A 16,195-nucleotide genomic window follows, 5' to 3' on the forward strand; every position below is an offset into this window, starting at 1 on the left:
AGATCAAATGGACAGTCATTGGTTTGCATATAAGCAAGTACATTCAGTCATTCATACATACATACATATATATATATATATATATATATATATATATATATATATGTGAAAAAGATCACTTGTTTCAAATTACCATAATTACCTATTCAGTAATAATAACAACTGGGAAGCAATGGATTTGCTCATGTTTAAAAATAGTCTTCATGCTTGGACATCCATATCAACAGCGATAATATATATCTCTGCCGTCTCAAATACATTCTTTTCATCAACAACTGCATTTCAAAAATAGCCCACTTAAATACATTCTTTTCGTCTATAACTGCACTAAAAAAATACAAGACAAGCTAAAGGAGTTTACTTGGAACAAAGTCCAAGTTATGGACTAGTTAAAATATGAACTTTGAAATACAAGGAGATTAAAAAATCAGATCAAAGACTATTAAGATTGAAGACAATGTCATAGAATTATCATTATCATTACTATTTAAAAAATATGATGTGTTTATACAATTAGAATGTGTAATAAACTTTTAATTGCTTTGTGTAAATAAATATTTTGTACAACTACCAACTGCTTAATATTGCTCATTATATAGTTTCTCAGTTTATATTATGCCAATAATCAAAGTTTTACAAAGAACTTTATTATATTAAATGTTTTTATATCTTAAAAAAATATGTTCACGTGCACAGCACATGAATTATTAAGGAGATCAAAGACTAGAAACAGTGTCGTAGACTATTAAGACTAAAGGCAATGTCACCGCCAAAAGGTGGTGTGTTCGAATCTCGCTACTGCTTCAAAATTGTGCTGGTGAGGTATTTGTAAGAACCGCTCCAAGTAGCCTATAATCACAAAGGCATACATTGACTCGTGGTGGTAATGAATCCATTCAAACATTAATTTACCCAAAATTACAATTATTACTTTCAGGATGACAAAATTACAAAATATTTCCAAAATCTTGATTTGCTCCATGTATTGTTAGGTTTGGTCCAGAAAATTGACGAATGGGTTTTTGGCAACCCGAAATACAAATTACAATATAAATAACAAAGCAAAAATAAATAAAATAGAGATAAAAATTTATGTGGTTCCATCAAATGACCTACTTCCACGGGGAAGTTTGATACTTAACTCAAAAACCTGCATAAGGCCCCGAAAACCTTTGGCATACTTAAACTCACTTAATCCAATATATTTATAACTACTAAATAGAAAGACTTATTTGTAAAACTCCCTATGTGAAATATAAAGACAAACTCAACAAGTACGCAGGGTTTATTCTTACAAAGAATACATCTGCATCATATCATCTTTTGCTGATGCTTGATTGTGCTATGTAGGGGGGAAAAAGTAAGGCACTGCATTCTGCATTTAATAGCTAGGAAGATACTTGCAAAAAAAAAAAAAAAAAAAATCATCCAACTTCTACATATCTGATGCATCTATTAATTTAACAAGAAAAGAAATGGAAAAGAGAATCACACGGCCACGGTTAATCACAAGAAGTCACTTAGATGGTTCACAAGCTGACATCGACCTGGAAATAAGGAGCATTGTTGGCCTACATTGAGGATCAGCATGTAGACATTCTCTTGCTAGTTTGAGAATGGACATTAGGATCTTTTCAATTTCTTGATTGGGATACAGAAGTCTTTGGTCGAGCAAGTCTTTTAGTTCTATATCTTCAGGGTTTGAAGACATTAGATTAGCAATCAAGTCTCCAGGATGCTTTCCTTTGATTACTTCCATCGTCAGGACCCCAAAGCTATAAACATCACATTTTTCATCAACTTTCATTGTGTAGGCAAATTCTACAAGATAAAGTTGGAAGATCATGATATGTGATCATATTTGAATTTACTAGTTAACAAATTAATGAAAGGAAAGAAAAGAAAAAAAACCTTTATAATTACCTGGTGCAACATATCCATAGGTGCCTGCAAGAGAACTCCAATTAGATGAGTCTTTTTTCAGAAACTTGGAAGTGCCAAAATCTGAAATGTGAGCCTCATATTCTGGATCAAGCAAAATGTTTTTGCTTGATATGTCCCGATGTACAATCACTAGTGAACAATCATGATGCATGTAAGACAAAGCATGAGCGATGCCTTTAATGATTTTCAACCTCTTTTGCCAGTCTAGCACCTTAGCTTCTTCTTCTATGCTCAAGATTTTGGCCAAGCTTCCTCTTTCAAGGTGCTCATAAACCAAAATCGAATGCTGAGCATTTGAGCAGAAGCCAAAGAGTTTCACAATGTTTCGATGCTTGATTTCTGTCAAAGCCCTGATCTCATTCAAGAAATTTCTATCCTTTGCCACATTAGGCATGTTGTGAAGTCTTTTTACAGCTACTACATCGCCTGATGGAAGCTGTGCTCTGTAAACACTTCCATAACCTCCTTTCCCAATGCAAAATATTTCACTAAACTCTTCCGTAGACCTCACTATTTCTTTATACAATGCCTTGGCATCATGAGCACAGATGGCAAATAAATTGCCCATCTTCACCTCCATAACTTCCGCTCTTGAATTCCTTTTCCTTTGATCATGCAATCTGAGAACTCCAAAGAATGCACCAAGACGCATGAATGATCCCAGAAGAGGTAATACAATTACGAGAACAAGTTCCTTCCTTTTATTCATGCCATGCTTTTTACTCAATGGGGAACTTTCACAGGCTTGTAACCCGGTAATATTGCCACACAAACCTTTATTTCCCTTTACTTCTTCTAAGGTTAGATTCGCAAAGGCTCTACCACTCGGAATTGGACCCTCCAAATTATTAAACGAAAGATTAATGTGACATAAACCGGGCAGTGCTGCCAAAGTTTTCGGGATCAAACCAGAGAGGTTATTATGGGAGAGATCCAACATCCCCAGACTCTGTAAACTTTGAAGCTCGGATGGTATCTCTCCTATGAAGAAATCTTGACTCAAATCCAATTCAGAAAGTTGGGTTAACTTCCCAATTTGGGGTGGAATCTTCTGACTTAACATTGTTGCTCAAGTTCATGTCATGAAACAAGTGTTTCAAATCTCCCAGAAGTTTTGGTAAATTTCCACTCAAGGAGTTTGTGGACAGGTCAAGAAATTCCACTAGCCCTCCCAATTCCTGAGGTATACCACCAAGAAATTGGTTGTCATGTAAATCTAGTTTAAGCATAGAAGCTAACTTTGCAACTGCCCTTGGTATCTCCCCTGATAAATAATTTGAAGAAAGATTAAGTGCACGTAGTTGTGTTAAATTTCCAATTTCTGGAGGTATACCACCTGTGATGTTGTTCTTTGCAACCATCAGGGTCGTCAAAAGTTTGCATTTGCCCCAATTGCTGGAGAGTTCTCCGTAGAATTCATTGTTGCTGAGATCTATGAAATTCAGGAATGGATAGATTCCAAACATTTCTGACAAGTTTCCGTGGAAATGGTTACCATTGAAACTGGCCCTAACTAAGCTTGAGCAGTTTCGCAAGCTTCTAGGGATTGGACCTGAAAGCATGTTCCCAGATACAGCAATAAATTGGAGTGTTGCATTTTGACATAGTAGTTCTGGCAATGGACCAGAGAACTGATTTTGAGCCAATAACATAAAAGCCAACTTTTTCAAGTTTCTTAGCTCTTCTGGAACGGTACCAGAAATTTGGTTATCTCTTAGCTGCAATCTTCTTAAGCTGCTCAAGTTACCAATTGCAACAGGAATGGGACCATTAAGTTGGTTCTCACCTATTCCCATATCGATAAGGAATTTCAGATCACCCAGTTCCTTTGGAATTGAACCCGAAAGCTGATTGTAATAGAGATATAGTTGAATTAAATTAGTTAAATTTCCGAGTGACTTTGGGATGGCGCCAGTAAGATTATTCTGACTCAGAAAAAGAAACTGAAGTGAGATCAAATTCCCAAATTCACTAGGAATGGGACCAGATAGGTGATTTTGGAAAAGACTTAGATTCACCAATCTATTGAGGTTACCAAAAGTGGTTGGAATTGAACCAGAAAATTGATTCGTTTGGAGAGACAAATATTCCAAGTTGCTCAAGTTACCAATTGAAACAGGAATGGAACCACTGAGTTGGTTTTCACTTATCGCTATATCCATAAGGCATTTCAGATCACCCAGTTCCTTTGGGATTGAACCCGAAAATTGATTGTAATAAAGATACAGCTGAATTAAATTGGTTAAATTTCCTAGTGACTTTGGGATTGCACCAGTAAGATTATTTTGAAACAATAAAAGAAATTGAAGTGAGATCAGATTCCCGACTTCACTAGGAATGGGACCAGATAGGTAATTTTGATAGATACTTAGATTCACTAGTCTATTAAGATTACCAAAAGTCGATGGAATTGAACCAGAAAACTGATTCGTTTGGAGAGACAAAGATTCCAAGTTACTCAAGTTACCAATTGAAATAGGAATGGAACCAATAAGTTGGTTCTCACCTACTTCCATCTTGGTAAGGAATTTTAGATTACCCAATTCCTTTGGAATTGAGCCCGAAAGTTGATTGTCATTGAGATGCAGTTTAATTAAATTGGTTAAATTGCCTAGTGATTTTGGGATTGCACCAATGAGATTATTTTGATTTAAAATAAGAAACTGAAGTGATGTCAAATTCCCGATCACACTGGAAATGGGACCAGATAGGTGATTTTGGAAAAGGCTTAACTCTACTAGCCTGTTGAGGTCACAAAAACTGGCTGGAATTGAACCTGTTAAATTGTTGTCCTCGAGATAAACTTCAATGAGATTATGTAGAGTTCCTAATCCTGTTGGAATTGGACCTGAAAGTCGATTACTTGCAAGATCCAAATGAGTCAAGCTTCTCAAGTTGCAAATTTCAGATGGGATTTCTTGTGACAATTCATTTACTGAAAAATCAAGATAAATGAGCTTCGCCAGGCTACCTATCTGTTTAGGTATGCAACCAAAGATCTGATTATGGCTGAGATCAAGATACTCAAGATTTGGGAGGGATGAAAATGGGAAATCAAAGAGGCTACCTTTAATACTCCAAGCTGAGAGGTTCAACCTGTTGACACCTCCAACAACGCAGGAAATACCGGCACAAGTGCATGGAAGGCTAGAAGAATTCTTGGCAATGATAGATTGAAGGTTCCATGAGGTCAGAAAGCTATTGTTCTGATTTTGAAAACTGGCTTTCCATTTCAAAAGAGCTAAAGCCTCTTCAGCATAAGCTGAAGCTCCACATTTGGGGTGAAATGATGGGAAAAGTAAGACCAGAAGGAATAAGGAGATCATTTTGAAAGAACTCATGATTACATTCAAGTTTAACTCAAGTTGGCTCACGTTGTTACGCTGTACCCCAAATGAAGCCAGTATTTATCCTAACTGTACACGGAAGACTTCAGAGGTCTTCTTGCTCGGTTCCCTCTTCTTTATTTTCATTGAATCTTGACATTGAAACACATAAGATGTCTATTACAATGGGCCAAGAAATTTAAAGCAATGAAGTCTTTCCACGAGATTGACTATTTTGATCTTCTATCAGTAATTTTTCCTACTGAATCTACAGAATAATGTGACTCGAGTACCTTTGGAGAAGGAGTTGAGATCACCTGATTCCTAAATAATGATGAACCTATAGGCTGAGCAAGTTATGTTATAGTTCTAGCCCCGTTTGACAAAAGAGTTTTTTGGATGTTTATCTAAAATTTTATTGTAACTTACTATAGAGGTTGTAGAAAAAATTCTTCAAGTGTATAAAATTTTAAATATTTTGAAATGTATAATTTAAAAACTTTGAAAAGATTTTAAGGTTACTATAACTAAAATTGTTAAAAAACTTGTAGCAGACAAACTTGGTCAAAAACTTATTTGCCAAACAGACCCTATTTTCTGGATATGGATTATACAAAGCTATTTGACAGTATATTTCACAAAATGCAAGAGAAGTCAGAAATTGCCGAAAGCTATTTTTGCCAATTGTATAGGAAGATTTAGTTGGTCGTAGCACTTGACAAAAAAGGATATGGCTGGCATCGGCACTCTAGGACAAATTATATATAACCGCTCGTAGTTTTGTATATTACGATATAACTCCTCTGAAGTTTTAAAATAGCTTTATAACTTCCTTATATAACCCGCTTATGTATAAGAATAATATTATAAGATAAGAATCAAGTAAAAATATCGTAGGATACAATAGCTATGCTTGTTTTTTACTGCCTCCGTCTCAATATGTTTTTATCGCTCTTTGACAATCCAACTTTTTAAAAATAGTGTTTTGATTATGATGTTATATTTTTCTTTCTAATTTTATCTCCGAATTTCAGATTTTGAATTTGAATATACAATGTGTATGAATAAAAAAATGGACAATATCGGGAATAAAAATATAAAATAATTTTGACTTTTGTAACATGAGAAACATTTTGGAACAAATGGAGTAACAAATTTGAGACTGGGATCTTGTTGCCAAAGGTCCCAATGAATACTAAGTCAAAATGAGGGCCTACCTTAGTCTTTTAAGGCTTGATGATGAAACTTTCGTGAGCAATTAACTATTTTTCTTTAGGGTAAGCAATAAAAAAAATCCCTGTGGTATAGCTAAAAGCTTCTTGTAGTTTCAAATCATACGTGTTGGTACCTTATAGTTTGAAATAATTTGAAACATTGACGAAAATCACTAAAACAAACAATTTTGAGTGAAATGACAGAAATGCCCTAATAATAAAAGCAAAAAATAGTCTAAAACAAATGGTTTTGATTCATTAGTTTCATTCACTAATAATATAAGCAAAAAATGTCGATTTCTACAAGTTCGAAGCAAATTTGAAGAAGAATCATGGTTGTTTTATTAAGGTATGAGGAGCAAAATAGGTATTTCAGATAAAAATTTGCCTTAAAAAACTATTTTTTGGAAGAACCATATGCATTTCCAGTGCGTTTACGTCAAACGCATTAAATTTAACGATTTCCGTTGATTTTTCACTTTACTTCAAACCATGAGGTACCAATGTGTATGGTTTGAAATCATAGGGGGCTTTTTTCTAAGATAGCTATACTACAGGAGGCTTTTTTGTTGTTTATCCTTTTCTTTAAAATCCTACAAATTGTATAAGACACAACATGCAAGAAAATACAAGGAAATACACAAAATTGCTACACTAATGAAAAAATAACACTAACAAAATTGCTACAGTAATTTTTCCTACTAGCCAAATATGCATGAAGAAAAAATAACTAATTTTTCTTCACTTTCCTCCACTTTTCCTTGCAACCAAACACTATCCAAGATTTTGAAATTCTTCTTGACATTGGAGTTTGGGTAAATGAGCCTAATCGATCCGACTATTTTAATATTTAAATTTGTTTTATTATTTTATCAGATTTGAAATTGTGTTTAACCTTAATTTGTTTATTTATCACTTCAAACTTAAGCAAACTTTTATCGAATCAAATTTAAATCGAGCTACTTTGAGTTAAGTTCAAGCAGTTTGAACCTTCTAAATGTAAGTTTCACTTTTATACTAAATAGTATGGGAGTATGTGCGTTGCACGCTATAGGTGTTATGTTTATATGATACTTGTTCAAATATTCATTCTCGTAAGATTAATTAAAAAAAAATTAACTGTTTAAAAAGTGTTGCATCGATAACAATCTTCTCGTTTAATGACACATATAAAAGACTTTTGTAGGTTTTAACAAAACTTAATTAATTGTATGTCTTGATAAAAATCTTAGACAAAAAAATAGAAGTAATTTGGAAAATAAAAGAAAAAGAATTTATTGAAGGAAAAAATTCATTATTTCCATGCCAATTAACATGCATGTCGAGTTTCTTATTGTTTAAATATTTTGATTACCAATGGCATCATTTAAATATTTTGTTCCAGGATTACCAGGCATGTCTAACTAAATCTTAAGTGTGACTTGGAATACATATTAGAATCATGCTTCCTTTTGACCTCTGAGTAATTTTATAACAAATTGAAAGATGTTAAAATAAAAATTACAGTGATACTGGTTTTTTTGGCATCATTATATTTTGCGATACTGGTTTCTTTGACATCATTATATTTTGTTAATTAAGGTTAGTTTCACATGAACTCTAATTAATGCTATTACACTTCATTTTACTTGTACTTATAATTTACTACCAAATTCTTGGCATGAATTTAAAGGTATAATCGACTTGGGCTTCTCGTCTTCCGTTCTATTTCCTTTTCTTGAGTTTAATGTCAACAGACCAACGTTAAAAACTTCAACGAATTGATTTTTGGGTAGTAATTAGCACTTGGGATCCTCGGTGACATGTTTTCTATGTCAATCCAATGCCACCAATAGTGTTGCGCCAAGTGTCATATTATTATTTATATTTGTGCTAAACCAAGCCAAGTTGAATTATTAGAAAATTAAAGTGTAATTAATAACAAGACACTTGGCGCAACACTATTGATGGCATTGAATTGGCATAGAAAACATGTCACCGAGGATCCCAAGTGAGTAATTAGTGCCAAAAACTCAAAGGCTAACTGTCAAAAGAAAATTTTAGAGCATAAATTAGAATTGTAATCTAATCTTATATTATAAAATTTATAGCTACGATAGTTAAGAAAGACCGTTCTGACAGTGAAGTTCATCAGGTTATTTGCGGTCAGTATAGGCCATTTTAAATATGACTTGGACAGCGCTAAATTTTCAAGTACCAAGGCCTATGTCTTGACAACCTTAGCAAAATGAAGGAAATTCTAAATCCACCAACGATGATCAATAGTATATATGACTATTGGATGAATCCTAGAGAATGTATTTTGAAGCAAAATCTATTCAAATGAGTTACGAGATGTGAAGACCCCACCTCCCCACGGAACGAATCCAAGAGTTTGGCAGATCGCCTGTCCAACTTTCGTCGGAACTCACTCGCTAGCATTCTTAAAAAAGGTTATTTACGCTTCTAAATTTATATAGGAGGTTCCCAAAGCAACCATAATTCAAACTTCGTTTACAAGTTAAAAGTGAAATGTAACTTTACATTGCCAAATATTCCAAATACATTCAATCCATAAAAGTACGAATACAAGAAACTTATATACACTAGTTCATGCCTACTTGCTCCGACTTCCACTCTTATAAGAAAAACAAACTAACAGAATGACCTAAAAAGTCAATGAGATTCCTAAACAAGCAATTAAGCAGGTATATACAGAAACATTTACATTTAATACTTTGCACACTTGACACAATAATAAGCAGCCATTCAAGAATCAATTATTCATTTATTGAAAGAATACGTGCTCACTTGAAACCATTCATTCATTCATTCGTCGATCGTTTTCCTTATCCCTCCAATGTAATCATTGGCCATTCGCCAACCATCTGCCCCTCCACCCCACGCGACCCACCCAGCCCATCATAATCATTGGCCATTGCCAACGCTTTCCCTTAGTCAATTCTCTCCTTCTCCCCTTCTTGTCCTAATGTCCCCCACCAGTATTTTTCAAACGTTGCGTATTGACTCAGTTATCATGATGGGAAAAGTAGGACCAAAAGGAATTTGGAGATTATTTCGTAAGAGCCCAATGACAATTTCAACTTCAACTCAAGTTGGCTAGCGTTGTTACTCTGCACCACAAATGAAGCAAGCACTTATCCCCTCCGTACATGGAAGACTTCAAGGGTCTTCTTTTTCTGTCCGCCCTTCTTTGTTTTTTTTTTTTTTTTCTTTTTGAGATTGAAACAAATAAGATGTCTACAAGCGAAATTTAAAGCAATGAAAATGTTTTCATGAGATTGACCATTTTTTATCCTCTATGACTAATTTTTCCTATTGAATATACACAAAAAAGGTAACTCGAGTAACTCTTGGAGAAGGAGCACAAGGCTGAGCAAATTTTGTTATAATTCTATATTTTCTTGGCATGGATTATGCAAAGTTATTTGACAGTATATTTTCATGAAAGGCAAGGGCAGTCAGAAATCGCACAAAGCTAAATTTTTACCAATTCTATAGGCAGATTTAGTTGGTCGTAGTACTTGCCCAAATAGAATTTAGTTGGTATTGGTACCAGAACATTTATGTGTCTGTTTAATTTCAAGCATTGTCTGCCTTCAGGTTAATATAACCTTTTCTTTTCCTGTTAGTTAAAGGCTGCAGAACTTCCTCAGAAGTGAGGATAATTTGGCCAGAATTAGGAGAAGCATTTGATTGAATTCTGAGGTGAAAGTTTAGAACTAATGGTACTGGCGAATTCTAAAATTTTACATTGCAGTTAAAAACTTAACCACCATCTTGAAGAATGTCCAAAACACAGAAGTTTTAATTGCTGATGTAACAAATGCATTGCAAAATTTTTCCACCTGGAACGTTAGTTGAGTGGTTAAGGATATTAACATTGTTGCCTTGAGATGGCAAAGTATGCTAGTTTAATTGATGATTCTATCATGTGGGTGGTTTCTTGCCCACACTTTTTTCGATCCACTCTTTATATCGGCTCATCAATTCATTAATATTATAGGTTTTTTTTCTATCAAAAAATATATTTGATTTTCATTCATATTGATCTATTGATCAATATAAGGACAACATATATATATATATATATATATATATATATATATATATATATATATAATTCAGTGTAACCAGATCAATAAGTTATTCTATAAACCCAAGGACACGCAACATCAAAAAGTTAACGATAATATTGCAGTTGTGCTTGTTTTCAAAATTATTAGATATGGTTCAATTAAAAATTATTTTGGAATACGGCAGTCGTGCTTGTTTTCAATCAAATTTGAGGTTGTGCCCTTGTTGGCAAAGGTCCAAAGGACTTTTAAGTCCGGACAAGAACCTATCCCAATCTTCAAGGTATAAAAATATAGCCTCATCGCTTTCTTATCATAAATTCACGATGCACCAAGGTGGGAACGGGGTGGCAGATGGGTCTACCAAGCGCTAAAATTTTGAAAATCTTATTGCTAGACAATCAAATTAGGGGATAAACGATCTTAATCAAGTGAATATTCTCATGTTCAAATTTTTTAATTGTTTTTAATAAATCTAAAATTGTGCTAACATTAGTTTGTTTATTTGCAGAATCAAACTTAAACGAACTTTTATCGAATTAAACTCAAGTTGAGTTCGAGTAGGTTAAACTTTTTATGCTAATAGAGTCAAATTCGAATCGAATTTCACAATTTACCAAATACAAGATGTTGCTGGAGTTTGACTTGAGTAGCTGACAATACTAAAGTCAAACGAGTTCTTACCAAATCGAATTTAATTTGATTTGTCTTTTAATCCTTATTGCAACATTATTTCTTTCAAGTGCATTGTTAGTGAAATTAGTTTTTCCCACTTAACAGTATGTTTCCCTCCCTAGTCTTGTGTGTGTCCAAGTATTGCTGCTCCTCTTCATTCCACCCTACCCCACCCTATTTCACTCATTGCCAAAGCATTCCTTTCTTCAATTGTCTCCTTTTCCCTTCTTGTCCTCCATTAATATTTTACCTACATGACTTTCATCGATGTGATTGGTTCGGTATCATGACTTTCATCGATAGCAATCGCTTTTATAAGTCTCCCGAAGTAACGGGAAAAGTAGGACCAAAAGGAATAGGAAGATTGTTTCGAGAGAACTCGGCTCTGCTTGGATTAGCTATTTTGGAAGTGTTTTTTAAAAATTTTACTGTAACTGTGTATATGAAAAACTTTTACTGTAGATGTTTTTAGGATTGTTTTTAGGGGTATTTTTAAAATATATTTTTGAGTATTTTTATAATTTACAATTTTTTGAGATTTTTTTAAATATATACTGGCTCTGTTTCTATATATTAATATTTATTTAGTTATATATATAATATTTTTTATTTCAATTTTGTTTTACAATATGTGTATTAATATATATAATATAAATATAATATGTATATTAATATATATTTAATATATATATAAATATATATTAGTATATGTTAATATACATATTATAATATACAAATTGAAATATCTACATTTATATATTTATATAATATATTTATATATTTATATAAAAAATATATATTTATAACAAATCCCGTCTGTTTTCATATAAATATATAAAAATAAATATATTTATATATTTATATAAATATACATATACACATATTTATAAATATATTTTAAACAAAAATATTTATATTTACATATATAATATAATACACAAATTGAAATATACATATTAACATATATTAATATACATATTATAAAACAAAATTGAAACAAATATATAAATAAATATTTATATATATTTATATAAATATATATATATTTTAAAGAAAATATTTATATTTATATATAAATATATAATATTTATTGCAATTGATATAATATATATAATATACATATTAATATACATAATTGAAATATACAAATTGAATATACATATTAATATTTATTATTATACATATTATAAAACAAAATTGAAATAAATAAATATAAATAAATATATTTATAAATTGAAATAAATATATAAAAATAAATATATTTATAAATTTATATAATATATAAAAATAAATATATTTATAAATTTATAAAAATATATATAAATAAATATAAACCAGGAAAGATAAGAAAGCAGAGGGAATTAAAAGCATAAAGATTAGAAAGTGGGTCGCAGTTGGACTGCCACTAGTTAGTATAGGCGGTTGAACCAGCCATATAAAACAGAATGTAAAAACAAGAATTAAATGGATATGAGACGGCTCGGCCGACTATTTGATTGAATATAAGATTTACAAAAATAAAAGAAAACTTACAAGGATATGAAGCTTGTACCAAACTCCTTTGTTTGATCTAAAAACTAAAATATAAAAACTAAGAACTTGCTTGTAGAGAGAGGGAGGAGAGTTTCTTCAAACTAGAGAGAGAAGTGGTCTTGAAGAAATGGTGTTCGAATTGTGTGTGGAATGTGTTGGGTTTGAGGGGTATTTATAGCAAAATTTTCCGTAGTGTTACAGTACCCGCTACAGTGATTTTGCTACAGTACTGCTATAGTGTGCTCTACAGTGCATTGTTTGTCTTTTGTTGCTGTGTTTGCACAGTAACCTGCTGGACTGCTACAGTGCTTCCGGTGCTACAGTGAAAATGAATTTTGTTCCGATTGAGCCAGCTTGAATATCTGCTTGTTTTTAGTAGATTGTCAAGGATAGCTCTTGTTTTGTTTCCTGAATCATTTTGTCAAATTCAGGTGCTTGTGTTCCCCATTGGTGCTTGATCCAAAGTTTGTGAAGAGTTAATCTCTGAATTTTTCTTCGCCTCATGAAGCTTTGGTCCTTCAAGCTGCGAACTGTATAGTTCGTTGGCTTTGCAACAATGTTGTCATGTTGGTACTGAAGATGTGGAGAAATGCTCTGTCCAGTTTCAGTGTTGTAAAATACAACATTGAAGTATTTGATTCTCTCCTCCCTGCATTGTTGTTTGTAAGAATAATATTCTTTTGCAATAGAATTATTAGTAAGGTAGTGAGGTATCCATTCGTTGGCTGGCGCTGAGTTTGTCATTTTTCCTACAAAACAGAATTTGTTAGTTTTTTTAGAAAAAGGCAGGAGGGCATTTGAATCAAGAAATTGGGGTATTATGCCCTCGTTTGTAGTAAGGTAAGGAATAAGTTTATGAATGAGGGGTATTCCAAAAATAACATTATTGGATAATTTTTTGGCTAGAAGAAAAGTATTTGGAATGGATAAGGAAAAGAACTGGATTTGCACATTTGTTAACTTGAAGTTAATTTCAAGTTTAGATCCATTAGCTCCTCTTAGGATTTCTTGGTTTTGTTCAAAGAATTGAGGTGGGACAAGGCTTTCAAGAATACAGTTTTGGTCTGCCCCAGTATCAAACAGAGCTTCAGTTTCAATTACGTAATTGTTGTTAATCAGTAATCGGATCTGGACCAAATAATCCTTGTCTTCCTTGGATTTTTTAGATAATTGTTTTAGGAATTCGGAATCCTCCTGGTTTATAGGTTCCTCAATTGGTGTCAGGTTTTGAAGAACAAGGCTGTTAAGGTCTTGTTTGGCATTAATTGATCTAATTTCTTCTTTGAGTAGATCAATTTCTGTTTGAAGGTGTTGAAGAGCCAAACGTTTAATAGGTTTGGAGGGAAACCTATCAAGAATATCTGTGAGATTGTAGGTTTTGAGAATTCTAGGGTCTCCGGCTAAAGGATTTGAAGAATTTGTGGCTCGGTTCAAATAGAGTTGTCTCTTCTCTATTTCAGGAGTATCTTCAATGATATCAAGAAGAAGGTTTTGGTCTTTTGTTAAGATATTGATGGTAGGACTTCTTTCTTCTTTGTCACTGGTGGGATGAGAGGAAGAAGATGTTGAAATATCATCTTCTAACTAATTGAGATAATCTTCTTCTCTTTCAGAATCATCAATTTCTGATTCGATTAGAAGATTTGATATTTGGGTTCTAACATGGTCTTCTAATCCTAAGGTACTGATCCTTTGGTTGAGTTTACAGTATTTGGCTATATGTCCGGGTTTGTGGCATTTGTAGTAAACTGGAGAAGAGTTTGTTATTTGAGGAGGTTGTATGGGTAAAGGTTGTTTGGGTTGAAATTTCTTTTTGTATAAGGATGGTTTTTCAAGATGTTTTGTGATTTTGGGCCGTTTGTGAAGTTTTTTGTAACAATTGGGTAACCCAAACTATTCACAAAAGGATTCAAGGTCTTTTCTCCTTTGCTAGTTGTCTGAGCATCTTGTCTTGTCTACACACTTTGAGTGCAACTTGTTGAATCTGACTGGTTAACTGTCCATAGGTTATTTCCTCATGATAAGTGAATATTTAACGTGTATTTTATACAATTTTGGCATGAACTTTTGGTATGTTTTAAGAAGATTAAAGTCATATTTGAACTCTATTGGTGATAATTGCTTAAATATTGTTTAAGTGTTCAAAACTTGATAAATGAGTGGATTAATGCGTTAATTTTGTGAAATTGTGAAGGATATCGATGTATGAAATTCATGCACGAGCTGAAAGAAGTGTAAGGATTGTCCAAAGGATAAAGTACACAAGAAATTAGGAGCAAAAATGAAGGAAAAAGGAAAGAAGTGAAAAATTGAAAATTTAATGGCACGGATCCGAGCTCGGATCCGTGAGAGCAAAGAGGGATCCGAACTGTGAGAGCAAAGAGGGATCCGAACCCTCGTCTGTACTTCTGGAGGAGTGTATCTGAGATCAGACGATCCGACCTTGGATCTATCATGGGAAGTCCTCGGATCCTGGAGATCCGAGCTCGGATCCATTTTCACCCCTCGGATCCGAGGCTCGAATCTGTCTCTTTCTTAAGCAAGTGGCACAGTCATTTTTCTTTACCTTTCTCACAACTTTTCCAGCTATTTTAAGGGACAGAAATCGGTGGCACATGCTTCTGCAACAAAAGAGAAGACCAAATGAGTTGTAGATAAAAGGAAACATCATATCTTTGACTTCTTTTTACAAAATCTGAGTGGAGGAAATTATGAAGTGAGAGGAGTAGACTTTCTACCACTTCTTATGCAGAGACACCAGGAAGAAGCAGAAAAGGACCATACGTAGCTAGTTTTCCTTCTTTTATCTAGTTTCTCTCTAGCTAGGAGTTCTGGGGGAAGTATTTAAAGTTTTCACTTGTAATCATATTGTGCAAGAGCATGGCAGGAATTGGAGAGCTTCACCTTCAATTGGCTAAGCTTTCTTTTATCTTTCTTGTACTTGTACTTTATGATGTTTGGCATTAATAAACTTGTGAGTTTGATTATTAAATCATTCATGAGTAGCTAAACTTCTTAATCTAGGGAGTAGATGAAACTTATGGTTAAATAATATGAATTGAATGTGATTTACACTTGTTATATCTTGTATTAACTTGTCTACTTGTGTAACTGTGATTACTTGTTATTGATTGATCACTAATAGCATGTTTATAGTTGTTATTGTTCAATGAGAATTGGTAGTGGCAATGGAAAAACATGAGTAGAGCTTAAGTTGTATGTTCATAAAAATAGAGATACACTTAAGTGGATTACTTAGCATTGCATGAAAGAAAACAAAGGAGTATTAGTATTTCACCATGAAAATAGGGAAAACTAAACTAGTTTAGGCCATTTCATCATGAGAATGAGATTTGGTAATTTTGGAAATGAATCTCTGGTTAAACAAGAATAATAACAGGACGCAAATCCATTCATTTGTGTGTTT

At 33.1% G+C, this 16,195-nt stretch overlaps 1 protein-coding gene across 1 annotated transcript; it reads right to left on the bottom strand.

Moving 5' to 3' along the window:
• Nucleotides 1–1,262: 1,262 nt before the first annotated feature.
• LOC140035905 (MDIS1-interacting receptor like kinase 2-like) lies at nt 1,263–4,029 on the bottom strand. Its single transcript, XM_072077275.1, has 2 exons — nt 1,924–4,029; nt 1,263–1,821 (listed from the first exon to the last, which is right to left on the bottom strand). The coding sequence occupies exons 1-2, from the start codon at nt 3,005–3,007 to the stop codon at nt 1,517–1,519; spliced, it is 1,389 nt and encodes a 462-aa protein (XP_071933376.1). The 5' UTR covers nt 3,008–4,029; the 3' UTR covers nt 1,263–1,516.
• Between the last annotated feature and the right edge of the window lie 12,166 nt (nt 4,030–16,195).

Source organism: Coffea arabica, chromosome 2c, assembly GCF_036785885.1.
Source record: "Coffea arabica cultivar ET-39 chromosome 2c, Coffea Arabica ET-39 HiFi, whole genome shotgun sequence".
NCBI lineage: Eukaryota > Viridiplantae > Streptophyta > Magnoliopsida > Gentianales > Rubiaceae > Coffea > Coffea arabica.

Coding starts and splice junctions, on each gene's coding strand:
- LOC140035905 (XM_072077275.1), bottom strand. CDS start 3,007: ATGTTAAGTCAGAAGATTCCACCCCAAATTGGGAAGTTAACCCAACTT. Junction 1,822..1,923: donor CTATGGATATGTTGCACCAG/GTAATTATAAAG, acceptor TTTATCTTGTAG/AATTTGCCTACACAATGAAA.